Source organism: Psilocybe cubensis, chromosome 8, assembly GCF_017499595.1.
Source record: "Psilocybe cubensis strain MGC-MH-2018 chromosome 8, whole genome shotgun sequence".
In the NCBI taxonomy this organism is placed as follows: domain Eukaryota; kingdom Fungi; phylum Basidiomycota; class Agaricomycetes; order Agaricales; family Agrocybaceae; genus Psilocybe; species Psilocybe cubensis.
Genome location: NC_063006.1, coordinates 1,881,758 through 1,896,701, shown reverse-complemented (window position 1 = coordinate 1,896,701; position 14,944 = coordinate 1,881,758). Strand labels below are relative to the sequence as shown.

General features: G+C 47.3%; 3 protein-coding genes across 3 annotated transcripts; all 3 read right to left on the bottom strand.

The window, feature by feature from the left end:
- Window positions 1-78: 78 nt before the first annotated feature.
- Window positions 79-1,960, bottom strand: JR316_0009101 (uncharacterized protein; the record flags this gene model as incomplete). Its single annotated transcript, XM_047894810.1, has 4 exons — window positions 79-522; window positions 580-693; window positions 744-1,718; window positions 1,910-1,960. The coding sequence occupies 4 exons, from the start codon at window positions 1,958-1,960 to the stop codon at window positions 79-81; spliced, it is 1,584 nt and encodes a 527-aa protein (XP_047746269.1).
- A 1,092-nt stretch (window positions 1,961-3,052) lies between these two features.
- Window positions 3,053-4,553, bottom strand: JR316_0009100 (Endo-beta-1 6-galactanase; the record flags this gene model as incomplete). The annotated part of the gene is made up of 2 exons (XM_047894809.1): window positions 3,053-3,978; window positions 4,031-4,553. The coding sequence occupies 2 exons, from the start codon at window positions 4,551-4,553 to the stop codon at window positions 3,053-3,055; spliced, it is 1,449 nt and encodes a 482-aa protein (XP_047746268.1).
- Window positions 4,554-9,836: 5,283 nt separating this feature from the next.
- On the bottom strand, window positions 9,837-14,871 carry JR316_0009099 (uncharacterized protein; the record flags this gene model as incomplete). The annotated part of the gene is made up of 8 exons (XM_047894808.1): window positions 9,837-9,982; window positions 10,040-11,351; window positions 11,428-11,512; window positions 11,570-11,677; window positions 11,726-11,990; window positions 12,048-12,802; window positions 12,856-13,685; window positions 13,735-14,871. The coding sequence occupies 8 exons, from the start codon at window positions 14,869-14,871 to the stop codon at window positions 9,837-9,839; spliced, it is 4,638 nt and encodes a 1,545-aa protein (XP_047746267.1).
- Window positions 14,872-14,944: the final 73 nt, after the last annotated feature.

The window sequence follows — 14,944 nt, the reverse complement described above, 5'->3', positions numbered from 1 at the left end:
GTACTATGCCGGGCCCGGAAAAGGTGACGCAGACATTGGTTCCTTCATAAGACCCCTCAGGGAGAATCGGTCCAATTTTCATTTACTGGATGACATGTGAGAAATGGCATTGATCCAGGATATTTTGATATCCTCTTCTAGTTGAGCTGGCGGTTCCTCCAATTCTAGATACGGAAACACACTGCCTGTGTATTCCATCCATTTTTGCCGCCCTTTCCTATCCGTAACTAAAGCCATCACAGGATCCCATTTGTCAGGATTGTCGTAGTACTGAAAAATCAATTCAGAATCGAGCCCCCCCGACGGGGGGCCGGAATTTAGAAGGGCACGCATCATCCTGAAACAATTCTGCCGGTGATTAATGAAATTTGGCTCGAAGGTTTGATGTGTCATTGAAAAGTCGAGGAGAACGACGCATTCCACTTGGGCAGTTGGATGTGTATACAGTAAAAATTGGCCATCATGCCAATCCATCTGAGTAATATCGCCTGCATCCAGAACACGGACAGCATGGCGACAACTCTGAATCTGGTATAGCTACATTAGCCTCTCTGAAGGACCAACGACATCAATACGCACAACTTGGATCTGTTGAGCATAACTCAATTCATTCACACGTTCGGAATTCAGATGGTATCCATCGATGTATTCCATGAGTAGTCCTTGAACGGCCACTCCATTAGGTAGAATAAACTATCAAGAGTTATTAATCACAAAAAAGACCATTCAGCCATAATTCCTACCTGATGTTGCCCATAGAACCAAGGAACAACCGTTCCCTGTACAGATCGAAGTTTATCATAAACCGTTGTCTCTATATCAGCACGGTCTTCGGCGAAGAACACCGGGCCAAACCAGAGGGGAATAGGATCTTCGTAGTCAATCAAATCATGTAAATCTTGGAATCGGTCGTCGAAAAGTTTCAAGCAAAGCAAAGGGGAGGACGACACGGAGCGCCCATCGATTGAGGTCAGTTGGCAGCGGTAAACAGTGCAAAATCCCTTCTTCTCTCCTTCCGCTAGCACGTCTTGAATACGAATTGTAAATGATTTACTTTGTGCTAACGCATCGTCAAGCCCTCCTTGAGACAGCGGAGAATCGCAGTATATCATCTGAAGATGATTCTTAGTGTCCGAAGGTATCTCGGATGGATCAAATGGATACAAGGGGGGTGGAACATGTATAGCTGGATTGAAACGTTGGTTTGTGTTTCCCTGTAGGGTACTGTTTGCCTGAGCAACTAGTTTGGATTTATGTTGTAGCATATGTTTATTCCATCGAAAAAACTGGAGAGCCCTGCCGCGATCTCGTACCAAAGTAGCGAGGTCAAAGTCAGAATTCCGGTGACATGTAGCAATCAAGTGTTCATCGGAATGCAAAGGTTGGTCGGGGTTTTGAGGCGGACCCATCGGAAGAATGATGTCCTCATTCCAGATTCCAGCGTCCAGATCAGGGCCTTCGATATAGCCAAACGGCGGCAATGCATCGAGCAAGCAAGCTGCTGCTAAAACTCTCAATGTCGCTGGAATTTCGGATGTTTCTACCTTCATAAAAACGTCTCTTCCTAAAGGAATGTGCCCGCCTTTGCTCATAAAGAAGACTGCAACATCTTTAAAATTTGTCACGATGACTGATGATGCAGAATCCGAGATCTTTGAAAACGCGAATTTGAGGTCGGCGGAGCACGTCTGGCCGTCAGGCTCGAATAGTTCATTTGGCTGTAACATGTATTATTATTCCGTTTGATGCATGAGAAACTACGCCTGACTTACCACAAACAATATATATGGGGGAAGAGCGGAGAAAAACTTGAAGTCTTTGTCGCAAGTAAAAGTGGCTCCCACAATGGCTGCGAGAAAAAGTCAAAGATGAGAAGTGATTATTAAATCACTCAAGGACAACGGCTCACAGTTTCCAAGTTCAACTTTGACACATCCCATTGGATTGCCTTGTAGCACATGTGGGCCGTGAAGCGTATTTAATAAGTTTGCAATGGGGCTTATGAGTGACTGCATATAGTCTGCCGGTGAGAGACTGCGATAATGACTCAGCGTTTCCAATGCACACCATTCAATATCGTGCCTACCTAGATGTGTTTGAGGATTCCACAGGCCATTCAACAATTCGACGACGATTGTATCCTATACGTTTATGAAGAGATTTAATGCAATGGAAAAGCTTGCGATGAGCTAAAACATCTTCCTCCCAATGTTTAACGGGAGACGGTGGAGTGGGTGACGGAAGCGTTGTAAAATTCAGTAGCGAGTGTGGCGGCGCAGGAGGAAGTTGATAAAAAATAGAGTCGACCCGTTTTGCTTGCGTTGAAAATGCCATTTGCGCCGGGAACACTAGACCGCAGCGCATTCCTAAAGTGCCAGTAAGTATTTCTTAACATGTGAGACGAGTGGCCATCTCACGACGAACGAAGTTCTCCCTTTGAAGAAAAAATAAGGATTGTTTGCTGTACTTAGTAAATGTGGCGCTATTGCATTTCCACAAACACAACGATACGGAGGCGGGACGAAATTGATAGCGGACAACATGGGGAGACATGAACAAGAAATGGAGTTGAACCCAATTTAACGCTGGTGAGGCCGAAGATGCTTTCGGCATGAAATCGGCATTGCCCGCGTCGTATTGAAATCCAACTTGTTTCTTTCATCTGAACCATGCCCATGGTACTTGCATCGACCATTATGTCTCACACTATGCTACAATCTCACCACAAATTACTGGCTCTCCGCTTAGTACATACCTGAACTAATGCGAAGAAACGCCGATGAAATTTCGCGGAAGACGTCAATGCTCCCGCCACTGTTCTACAGCATTTGTACAATGGGCACTGATCAATCAAGCCCGCAGTGAGTCACCTTTTTGAGGCATAACAGCTAGTAGGCAGTTGTTATCGACAATGAAAAGTAACATCATTTTGTCTAGGTGAAGGCACAACTTTGGAAGATCGAACAAAATGCTTCCATCCAAAAAATTGTCCAATTTCTTGAGATTCTCAAGGACGTATAGTACAACACGTATACGAGAATTTCCTGGTGACCTACAAGCTAACGCCGCTGACCTCGAAAGTCTGCACTACGTTTTGGTCAAAGTTGGACCAAAACTTGGTGCCGCTCATAAAGGTATCGCTGTAAGTCGCATAATTTTCAGAGCTGCCCATGTGAGTCGACCATCGGGGTATCAAGGTTCCACTACTCGGGTACCTGCTGAACTTCGAAAGATCAAAATTGATATACTGTGTACTGTCAAAGTTGGCAGCAACGATGATGAGCTTCTGGTTGGCCGAGTCATACGCAGCCGCGACGTTGTTGTTGCCCGTGTCGAGGATCCGCATGCCCTCGCGGATGTGGCGCGTAAAATGTGCGAGGACGAAGTATTTCTTCGCGACGCTGGAGAGCGTGTTCCCTTCAAGGTCGCCGACAATCAGGCCCCAGCCGCTGACGTCAATGGCCTGCCAATATGTCCACGCGGTAGGGTGCAGCCAGTTGAAATCCATAAGAAGGTCCTGGGCCAGAAGCTTCCCTGTTGCATCGCTGTCCCCGTATTCACTGTTCCAAATTTCACGACCGGCACTTTGCGCTGCATTGTACAGCAGGTCCCGGCGGCCGCCAGTGTCCTGATACCCGTGCACGTTGATTCTTCCAATGTTATTGCGGGTGGTCGAATCGAAGCTATTCCATGTGGATGTGGCTATGTCATAGGTATTTTCGTCGGAGGCGGCAACGAGAGTGGACTGCAGGCCGCGGTTGTTTAGCTCAGTACGAAGGTTGCTGATGACAGTCTTTTGAGTCGCGATGCTGAAGAAGCTGCCTTCTTGGTTGTTGGTATCGGTCCACCAATTCGAGCTCGGCTCGTTGAACGGCTCGACGGAGGTGAAAGTGATACCCCAGTTGGTTTGAGCATATTTTGCAATTGTCGCAAGGTAGACAGCATGGTTGGCAATGTTCCAAGATTGAATGTTCTCGCCTAATAAATTTGTTGAGCGTGGTGATAGCTCAATGAAACAAATAATACTTACCTCCGCCTTTTGCGCCGGCTGGATTGTGATTTTGGCACATCCACCACATAGGTGAATTGGAAAAGAGTTCAAAATAGTTGGCTCCTCGACTCTTTGCCTTGGTCAACATTGCACGCTGGTTCGGATCCAGCGACCAATTCCAGCTGGACGACGTTGGGTCCGAGCTACCCCAGTTGATCCAGTAGCCATCAATCTTGCGACTAGGTAAGATATTATTGGATGCCATAGAAGACCCGTTGTAACTGTTAGACCCCGATGCACCTGCATTGTAGCGCACGACGTTGAGTCCAAGGCCAGGTAAAGTGCTCCCGCTGAAAGACACAGAGTTGCGCGTGAAGAAAATGTCCGCAAGGTCATCCCTGGTCCCAAATATCTTCCCCCACCATGCAAGAGAAACTCCCCAGCCTTTCCAGTTCCCCCTATTCGAGGTTGGGTCGATAGTCGACGTGAAATCTGCTGCGACTGGGCATGCGATCAGCCCAGCGCCGACGAGGACGAGCAATCCTTTGCTCTGAAGTCGCATGGTTGGCACCTAATCCTTAAACTTGCTGAATATTCCATTTATACTATCGTTGCGAACCCATCGTTAGAAGCAGAGGAAAATCCGGTGACATGTCTTCTGGGTGATGAAGTAGCATATACATTGCGTATAATTACAGAGAAATATCCGCGATCGCACGAGCTATGCACGACGGCTCCAAGAGGGCCGCTTTGGATCGTAAATAACGACAGAAACCGAGATCCGACCGATACTTCATTTGACTTTCTCTGTGATAGTGGTTGAATTGAACAAGTTGCAAGTGACTAGTGAATGGTGAACATGAAAGTTGAACGTGATGATTCCAACGCCGAGCGGTAATTGCCGCGACTCTTGCAATGTCTCGAAATTCTGCACTGCCACTGAGTGACTGACTTTCAATCCTCCGATGAGACCTTACAGAGTATAACAGCAATTTATACCATCAGGCGCAAACTCTACAGTGAACTCGTCGATTTACATGTTACGCTTCTATGCAATCGATTGAATCACAGTGACGAGGGAAAAAAACCATGTTCGTACATATTCGCTCACTTTAGAGTTGACAGATGCTCTCGGATGATTCCCCTACTCACGCTGACAAGGCGCTGGGTACCTGACCCGCCTCTTGCTCACTTATCCATAGTTCAGTTGCTGTTTTTTTCGTTTTCGAAGAGACATAAACGTGCCCATCTTTTCCGTACTACTTCATAACGGGTGTGGAGTTTCACTCGTCGGCCAGGTATCCAGAGTCGGTTCCCGAAGACTTGACAGTTCCTCAATTTATTTTGGACACACTTCATGAATTTCGACCAGTGTGTCCTTCGGGTGTCCCATGGCTTGTTTCCGAGGGGTCAGGGAAGACAATTGGGCTGGAGGAGGTTGGTATTTTTCTCCAAACTTTAATCACCAAAAAGCTCATTTATCGTCCTGCATGAGATTCATCAACGTACAAATGGACTCGCTGTCAGTCTCCGCGATGAATATTTTATAGGTAAGGTTCATCGCGTAAATATAATACCTTTTTTACCGTTTATTCTATCCAGGCGAAAACGACGTTGGTAGGTCCATTATTTTATTTGAACAATAACTCGGTTCATATTTTGTTTGTCTCCAGTCTTGATTTTTAGCAGTAATCATATAGGTTGTGTCACATTGTTCTATACTCACCATGCTGCACTCTTACTAAGGTGTGGATTTGTATCAGATTATCCTATATGCGTCTGGGCTGTCCATCGACTGCTTGGAATTATAGCGTGAGCCTTGGCTTTTGAAGATAATTACTCTCCCGGCGCATTACACTCTTACATTCATTTTTAGACCCTGTAACCCAGCATACACAGTGCCGGAACTCATTCAAGTTATCGACTTGTCGAAGCCTACTCTCATCATTACACATTCGGATGGTCTTAACGCTGTAGTCACCGCAGTGCGACAAGCGGGTATCTCTGTGGAACGCGTTCTTGTGCTAGATGAGCAAGATAGTTTATCTGAGCCCCCACAATCACGCTTTAAAGGGTTCCAGACGATTGAATCGCTAATTCGGAAAGGTTGTCTGACAACGGAGGTGGTGACAGGGAGGATACTGGAACGAGGGGAAAGCAAGAGGCTGATGGCATTTTATAGCCTATCTAGCGGTACTACTGGCCCACCAAAGGTAACGTTCATCTGGTCATGTACAATATTTCTCCCAATTTTGACCAAAATAAACTGTGTCCACGAAGATGGTCATGATATCGCATTATACATTTGTTGCAAATATCATCGTTACTTCCGCTGCGAACATTGTGTTGGAATCATAGTCGGCGAGCGACTTCGTCGCTAAGTCGTTATCTTTCTCTGGTAGTTTATCTTATCATATTTTCTAGATTATTCTACTAAAGGTTCCGTAGTTACTGTAGGTACAACCGTGTAGCTACGTCGTGAATCTACATCTTTTACCACCACTGCGCACTTTACTTACAACAGGTTATGGGCCCCGAGAGGTCATAACTAAAGCTCGCTTTGTTCTAAACTCGTTCTATTCTTATCGATCTATATCTAAACTTGTACTCGACGTCAAATGGCTGACTCGACAACCGCGGAAGTCAACATCGGCGGATATCGCATCGACACACTGAAGGCCCACAATTGGATGCCGTGGAAGCGGCGCATGCTAGCAGTACTGGTGGACCTCGGACTGGAGAAATACGTGGACGGCACGTCGCTTCGACCAGGATCAGCGAAACCGAACGCACCCACGGCGGAAGAAATCGCAGCTCAGACAGCGTGGGATAAGGGAGATGCGAAAGCGCGATGCAGGATCGAACTCGCGTTAAGCGATGCGGAGATGGTACACGTCCTGGGAGCGCGCACGGCGCGCGAAATGTGGACGCAGTTGTGCACAGTGAAGGAATCCAAGGGACGACTCGGTGTTTTGGCGACACGACGAGCACTTTTCCGGGCAACCGCAGAGGAGGGATGCGACATGGCAGAGCATATCGCAAAGCTACGTCAATTCCAGGAGGAGCTGCACATCATGGGCAGCATTGTTTCGGATGAAGATTTCGTCATGATTTTGCTCACCTCGTTGCCGGAATCTTGGGAGAATTATGCGTCATCCTTTTTGGGCTCGAGCGGGAATCGTCCTACGCTCACTTCGCAAGAGCTCGTTGGTGTTCTCCTTGAAGAAGCTCGTCGTCGGAAGGAGCGTGGAGGTGATGGTGCCGGAGGGACTACGCTTCAAGTTCGTGGAGGTCAAGGGTCGTCGGATGGAAAGGGTAATGGTTCGAGGGATGGCAGCGGCGGGAAGGAGTGCTATAATTGCCACAAGATGGGGCACATTTCGAAGGATTGCTGGGCGAAGGGCGGAGGTCGTGAAGGAAAGGGTCCGAGGGGGCGGAAGACGAAGAATAGAGGGCGGACGAATCAGGCTCGGGAGGACGTCAACACTACGCTCAACGATGAGGTTGCGTACCACACGTACTCGACGTCGAACTTCTCTCGTTACGACTGGCTTTACGATTCTGCAACCACCAGTCACGTTTGTCCCGTCCGTGAAGCCTTCATCGAGTATACGCCACTTGTTAATTCCTCCGTTCGTGGTGTCGGAAAGAGTCCAGCTATCATTGCAGGCCGCGGAACAGTCATCCTCAACTTCGATGTCGACGGGCAGACGATTACTCATCGTTTGAAAGACGTTTTACACATCCCTGAAGCCGAAAATGCTTTGATGTCGCTCGGAAGGTTTGAGAGGGATGGGAGGAGCTCGTCGTTTAAGAATGGGAAGGTTCTTTTGATGGATGCGAAGGATAAGGTTATTGGAAAAGGGTCGAAACGCGGTCAGATGTATATTCTTCATGCTCGCGCTCAGCTTAATTCAGGGGAACAGGTCAACTACGTCTCGCCAAAACTCACCTGGGATCAATGGCATCGTCGTTTTGGCCATATCTCAGTATCGTCGTTGCAGAAACTCGTCCGGAACGATCTCGTCGTTGGTCTTTCCGTGGACGAGACGTCTATTCCATCCCCATCGTGCGAGGCGTGCATCCAAGCGAAGCAGACGCATAAACCTTTCCCTGGAGAAGCAGAAAATCGATCCACGGTTCCTGGAGAGCAAACCATGAGCGACGTATGGGGTCCTATCGGAACACGCTCGGTAAATGGATTTTATTACTACATTACGTTTATGGACGACGCAAAGCGATACAACGGCGTGGTTTTCTTGAAGGACAAGAAGGAGGCGGCAAAGGCGATTGAGAATCATGGGGAGCGAGTGAAGAGGAGGTTTGGGCAGTATCCGAGGTACATTCGCATGGACAATGGCAAGGAACTCGTGAACGAGCGGATTAAGAAGTGGGCGGCGGAAAGAGGCATTGAAATCGAGACGACGGCGCCATATTCCCCATCTCAGAACGGCGTCGCAGAGCGCTACAATCGTACGCTGTTGGAGCTAGCACGTGCGATGATTATTGCGAAGAATTTACCTCTCTTTCTCTGGGACGAAGCGGTCAATTACGCAAATTATTTACGCAACCGCGCGCCTACTCGAGCACTCGACGACAAGACACCATATGAAGGCTGGCACAACAAGAAACCGGATGTTTCTCACCTTCGGGAGTTCGGATGCGATGTATGGGTGTTAGACGAGACGAAGGGGCTTTCGAAGCTCAAGCCACGGTCGAAGAAGAAGGTATTCGTTGGTTTTAACGAAGGCTCGAAGTCTGTGCGTTATTACGATCCCAAATCGCGCACAGTGAAGTCATCGCGAAACGTATCGTTTAACGAAAACGAAACGCCGCAGAACGTCGAAATTCCTGGATTATCGTCTGAGGGGGAGCGTAACGAATCGACAGACGTTAAATCCAGCGAAAACGAGCCAGAAACCGTCAAGAACGAACCTATTTCGTCTACAGCATCGATTCCACAGCCCAGCATACGTCGATCAGCTCGTGAACACAATTTCGTTGATTACAAGAAGGCAAACAACCCGAATGCTCGTTTACCGACTACACGATCCCAAACGACTCCAAACGCACCACAAATCAGGGAGACATGCAACATTGTATCTTACGGTATGTTAGAATGGTTGTAACAATGTACTGCATTATGTGGGTTCAATGAATACATTGAACCATTGAACCAGACATTTCTCGCAAAGGAAGTAACACATGTAGCATGCCATATGGATTCAATGAATAGTCCAAATGGGTTTATAGGTTAGATCTACTGATTGTTTACCTGAAATACGTTTTGCTTATTGGCATCAATTAAATATGCCCGACCATAGCACTCGACATTCCGACAGCTTACAACCTCCAACAGTACGGTCAGACCCACAGATCCGAATTGAGCCCATGCCGACAAAATCCCGATACCAAAATTCCGCTTTCCCTTGGCACTTTCAACCGGATATACCAGCCCTTGGACCTCCAATCTGTTTACGAAGGATCCATGCCGACGCGCCGTGATTCTGCCATCCCAACAGCACAGTATGTTTAAGAGACCAAGACTTGTCGGAATATTGTCTGTCTCCGAGGCATCAATCCCGACACGGGGCCTTTCCGACAGTACAGCATGATATTCCGTTGTTCTTAATTTTCCAATTCGGTGAGTGTTTGCGGGATGTTGCAATTCTGTCAAATCTCATATCTCATTATGTTTTCAGAATTTCAGTGCAGCATCATTGGTGTTGGTACAGTGTAAATATTAGTTCACCCCCTTAGTAGAAAACCAACAATAACATTGACACAATCTAATTGCACATTTGAAAAGAAACATTATGTGCAGTATGAAGTCAGCGGCGAGCGCCTACTCTTCCATTTCCCCGCCATCGCTTACACCCTCATCGTCGGAATCTTTTTCATCATTGGCATTGGGGTCGGCGTCGTTTTCAAAGAGGCCTTCATCCAATTGACGAGCAAAAAAACTCTTCGTGAAGTATGGGGTTGAGTTATCTGTATACCAGTCAGCCGTCAAACTGTGCGGATATTAAGTATTGAAATACCAGATACCTTTGCTCTTGACAGTCTGACTATCCGATCTGCGATTCTTAGTTTGCCTAATAGGCCCACTGTCCGAGTCGGTTGGGCTTTCAGAAATTTGCCTCTTCTTTCCAGCAACCTTTCCGCCATTGTGTCCCTCCTGTATGTCATCGCCGTTCTCGTTGTCGTCAGAGCTAATGTACTCAGCCTGCGCCAACAATTCCGATACCGATTGTGGAGCCTGAGCGCAAGCCGCTACGTTGTTGACTTCGGAATTCTTGTCTTCATCGTCGTCGTCGGAATAAATGTACTCGGCCTGTGCCAACAGCTCCAACACTGTTTGAGAACCTTCAACGTGGTTGACGTTGTCATCAGAGTCGGACTCCGATTTGTACGTCGTTTCCGCCATTTCGATAAGACTAGCGATTGAACCTTTGTCCGTCCCATCTTTGAAGTATTGGGGGTGGATGACAGATTTGTCCGACATATGTTTCTCTTGAACCAAGGGCGAGACGGGCTCAAAATTGTCGGATGCGTGAGGGGAGTGCGATGCTTTGTGTTGGGACCGCGAACGTAGCTTACCGTCTCGCAGACTTTCCGCATAACCAGAGTGGAACGCCTTCTTTTTCCCTCCAAGGGAGCACACCTCTTTTGCTGTCAGTTCTCTGCCCCAGGTCCATTTTGAAGCGGGATTTTCATCGGAATGAGTCATGGCGGGGTCTTTGTTCAAATCTGCAGCGCGTTGCGAAGCCTCGTAGAGCTCAAAAAATCCAATAGCACGGCGGGAAATGCGGTCAAGCTCGGTGTTAGCAGTGCTAAACATGGATGAGGTATGATTCTTTGCACTGCTAAGCTGCTGGATACTTTCAATGGAAAGATTTTGAAAGGCGTCGCAAGCATCACAAGTGTCTCCTACTTTGTTTAGAATGACTTGAACAGGATGGATGAGAGGCAGATTGGCCGGGACATCGGGAACTTGGTTGAAAATGTGTGCCTTGAGCAAGTCATCGAATGTCGTTGTTGGTTCAGGATCAAATGTTTTGTAGAACTCAGCCTTGTGATGAGAAAGAATTGCCTCGATAGTCGGAGTACCCATGTGGTCCTCTGGCTTTGGAGCGCTGTTTGAGTTCCACCAGGCATAAATGTAGGACCCGACACGCTTGTCAAAGGCCCATTCCCGAGTGCCGCTCGCAAGAATTTCAACGAAGGCCATGTCAATATTTATGGGGAGAATGTCTTTGTCTACCGATCCGAGAGAGTCCGCAAGACAGCGAATCAAGTGCGGAATCTCCAAGTTCAACCCGACGACATATCCCCGACCGATGAGGCTCAAAACCCAGTTCTAAAGATAGATAGTTACATCAGCGTCATATCATGTGATAGATAGAAATGGAAAAGGGGCCGTAAAAATTACATACCAATTCCTTTTGAAGGCTTCGCTGCATCCACTGTTTACGCCTCTGCCCAGAGGCCTGCAAAATATGAATCAAAGCTTCACGGAACCTGGATGCGCTGCAAAAGATAACCAATTGCAAATATTCCTGCTGGCGTGGGCTGGACCCATACTGAAGATCAAAGGGGCGGAATGGGCGAATTGAGGGTACTTCATCCATTACTGGTGCAGATAGCTGGCGGAATGGGCGGATAGTAGGGGGGTTTTCGCTCTTGCTCATGGAGGTGCAAGGTTAAGGCAGTGAAAAATAAATTTGAAATTACAGTATAATGGATGTATAATTTACATTTGTCTGCTTAAAATAATGATCCCCAATCAATGCCAAGCGCTTGTACATCTGTGACTGCCGATGTGCATACGCCGTTGCACCTGGTGTTAAGGCTCTGTCACCGTTAATAGTATCTAGCCACCACTTTGATTTATGAAGGAAAAATAACACGGTCCACCGCATTTCATAACGAACCAAAGTTTCTTCTTCAAGCCAACGGTTGTACAGTGCTCTTGCCCGTAACCAATGCACACGTTTGACTAGATAAAAATAAGCAAAAATAAGCGCCCAGTAGTGTCCAAATTTGGGAAACCTACATTCAAGAACAGTGGCGGGATCGGCATCCTCGCCAATACTATAGGGATCCGCAGCGGAGTCGGCATTTGGATCAAGTGCCCATCTTGGTCCGAGACGTTGGTTTATTGAGTACCAAATCCAAGAGAGGCGGAACTTGGTGGATCCAGCAATATTTGGGTTGATGACTGCTGTGCTAGACTTCACATCGTCTTTGGTTAAAATTCGGAATTCTTGCAAGGTACTGACATCGGCACCAAGTTGTACGAGGCAACTTCTACAATGTGAATAAGCCTGTGCATGCAGGAATATTTGGTCTTTGAGTTCCTTTGCTGCGGCATATCCTCTTGTGCGGACACCTTTCCGGGGTGCATGACGAACAATGTCGGAGTATTGAAATGATCTCTCGGCAATGCGTTCACGAAGTTGATCGAGGAGGCTTCGGGCCTGAGAAATCTGTGCCTTCAGCTCGTATGGCGCGTATATATTGTCCGCTGTTCCGTTAGACGGCAGGCATAGTAGCTGCTTATCAATGGCGTCGTACTCTGGTGGAGCCGATCCCGGCGCAAGAACATCTTTGTCCTCCTCCCAGTCAACAAAAAGCTGCTCAGAAAAGCTTTGTCCGTGTACTGCAGTTGTTACCACTCCCGCATTGGCTTGAAGCAAGGAAAGTTGAGATAAAAGAGGCTTGAGAGCGTCCCGAAGCTTCTGCAACTTGACTCGGTCGGTAAGTCGGTCATGATTTACCAACCTCCGTGCACGGACGCGGATATCAAGTCTGTTAGTGAAATGGTGTTAGTGTTGCATTGTTTAATTCAATAGTAAACATACTGTTTCTCTTCGACCAGTAATGCAAATTGAATCCATGACTCTGTTGGAGTCAAGGACTCAGATGTACATTCAGCCTCAGAATCGCGATTTGATGAAGTACTTTGTCCAGGTCGCTTTGCTGTGTAGATATCCATCACTTTGGGATCCTCCAATCTGCGGGCTTCGGCATCTTCTATCTGTTTCTTCCAGAGGTTAACCGCGTCGGGATCAGCGGCTTTTGTCAAGTTTGCAAAAGATATCCGATAGGTTTCTCGTGCTTGTACAGACTCCAGATGCCTTCGGCAAAGATATTTTGTGATTTCCAGAGCCTTTTTGTGGTTTGAATCGGATGCGTGATCATCCAGAATCTCCGTACGATGCGCTAGTGTTGCAGTGCGAGCGGCTGGAGAGATGGAGTTTAAGTCTGCCCACAGAGATTCAAGTATTTCTCCGCAAACGCAAGCAGCCCCGGGAATAAAGGTAGGTGCATATCGGAAAAAACACTCGTCTTTATGGGCATGGACGTGAAACATTCCAATGGCACGATCAACTTTGAGACCGTTCGGGAGATGCTGTTTGATTCGCTTCAAGAGATGGATGATGTACTGGCAGATAATGTCATATATTACCATTGTTCCTTGATCGGGATGAACTCCAGTAGAGCGAAGGGCCGCTAGAAAGGCAAAATCAACATTCTTTTGCTGTTCGCCTTTGAAAAGGTTGACAAGAGCATTGGGAGCATAACAGCCATGGCGGGCACATGCCACTCCAACAACACCTGTAACATCGCACGATGAGGAGGATAATAATGAATTTTGAATAGCGCGGAAAGTGTTCTCGCAAGGTGCACCCTAGACAGTACTTGGAATTAGGATCAACTTAAAAATATACTAGACTCACGGTCAGTGCTTCAATTGCTGTCTTTAAAAATGCATGATACTCCTCTCTTTGAGGCATCATACCCCCGCCTTCCGACAGCCAGATATCCCGCGATGGCTTTTCTGATCGTACGTGGTCGGCTTTAAAGTTTCCATCTGCTACAAAAATCCGTTTGTAAACCCATTTATTTGGATCCTCTCTCCAGTTAGGATCAATATTGATGCCTGGTTGCGGGCAGGCAGGACAGTAGTTTGCCAGTTCTCCTTTTCCAACGTTGAGGGCACTTTTACCATTGTGACCTGCAAATCCCGCCCACTTCAATTTCTTCATCCATCTCCATAACCTTGACATCCTGCGGAACTCGTTATATAAGTCGACAACACTTGATGGTGCCATGGAATTTGTTATGCGTTTGAGTAACGAGTAAAACTGGTATGCCGACGCCTTGAGCTCCAAGTTGGATAAACGAAAGTAATCGAGAAGATGGGCGGAAAATAGTGTGCGAGTATGGTAGAAACTTGTAGGCAATAGTCTGCTTGCCACAAGGTCGAGTGGCAATGTATCAGAGCCTTGACTGTGGCAAACACACGATACCATTGCTAGATGATGAAGACCATTTGTATGAACGACGCGGACGTAAGAGTTATTAAGGCCATCCACTCTAGGTACGTGGTTGGCATGGGAAGAAATATTAGGTGTTGCCTCTGTCGGATACTGCAGATATTGTGGGATATTCCCGACGTCGGAGTCGCCATTTGCAGTTTCTTCGTCCTCATCGTCCAAAACGTCAGATGGGAGTTCCATAGACGGGTCTTCTAGTAAGTCGTCCAATAACTTCTCAAACTCTGCATCTGAAGGGCCATTTGGTTCTGGTTCTGCTCCCATTTCATTGACATCCTGTGGAGTGTTGTATTCATTGATGCTGGTGGCTCTTGTTTCATCAGTTCTCCATGGAACTTGACTGAGGTCCAGTGACCTGAGTCGAGCTTGCTCTGACCAATCCTTGGGCTCCTCTAGAGATTCCAGAAATGCAATCCGAGCATTCAAAGAAGGGCATATGGCTTCACCAGAGTGGTGGGGAATCAATAGATATGTGCCAACCTCCCATAGTTCGGCCTTACGAAAATGAGTTCCTGTCCACTGTTCAACCCTGTGCATAGGATTGGGTTTGTGGCTGACTCGCATACACTTCCTGCACATAATGGCCGGTAAACTGCAGTCTCGACAGCGC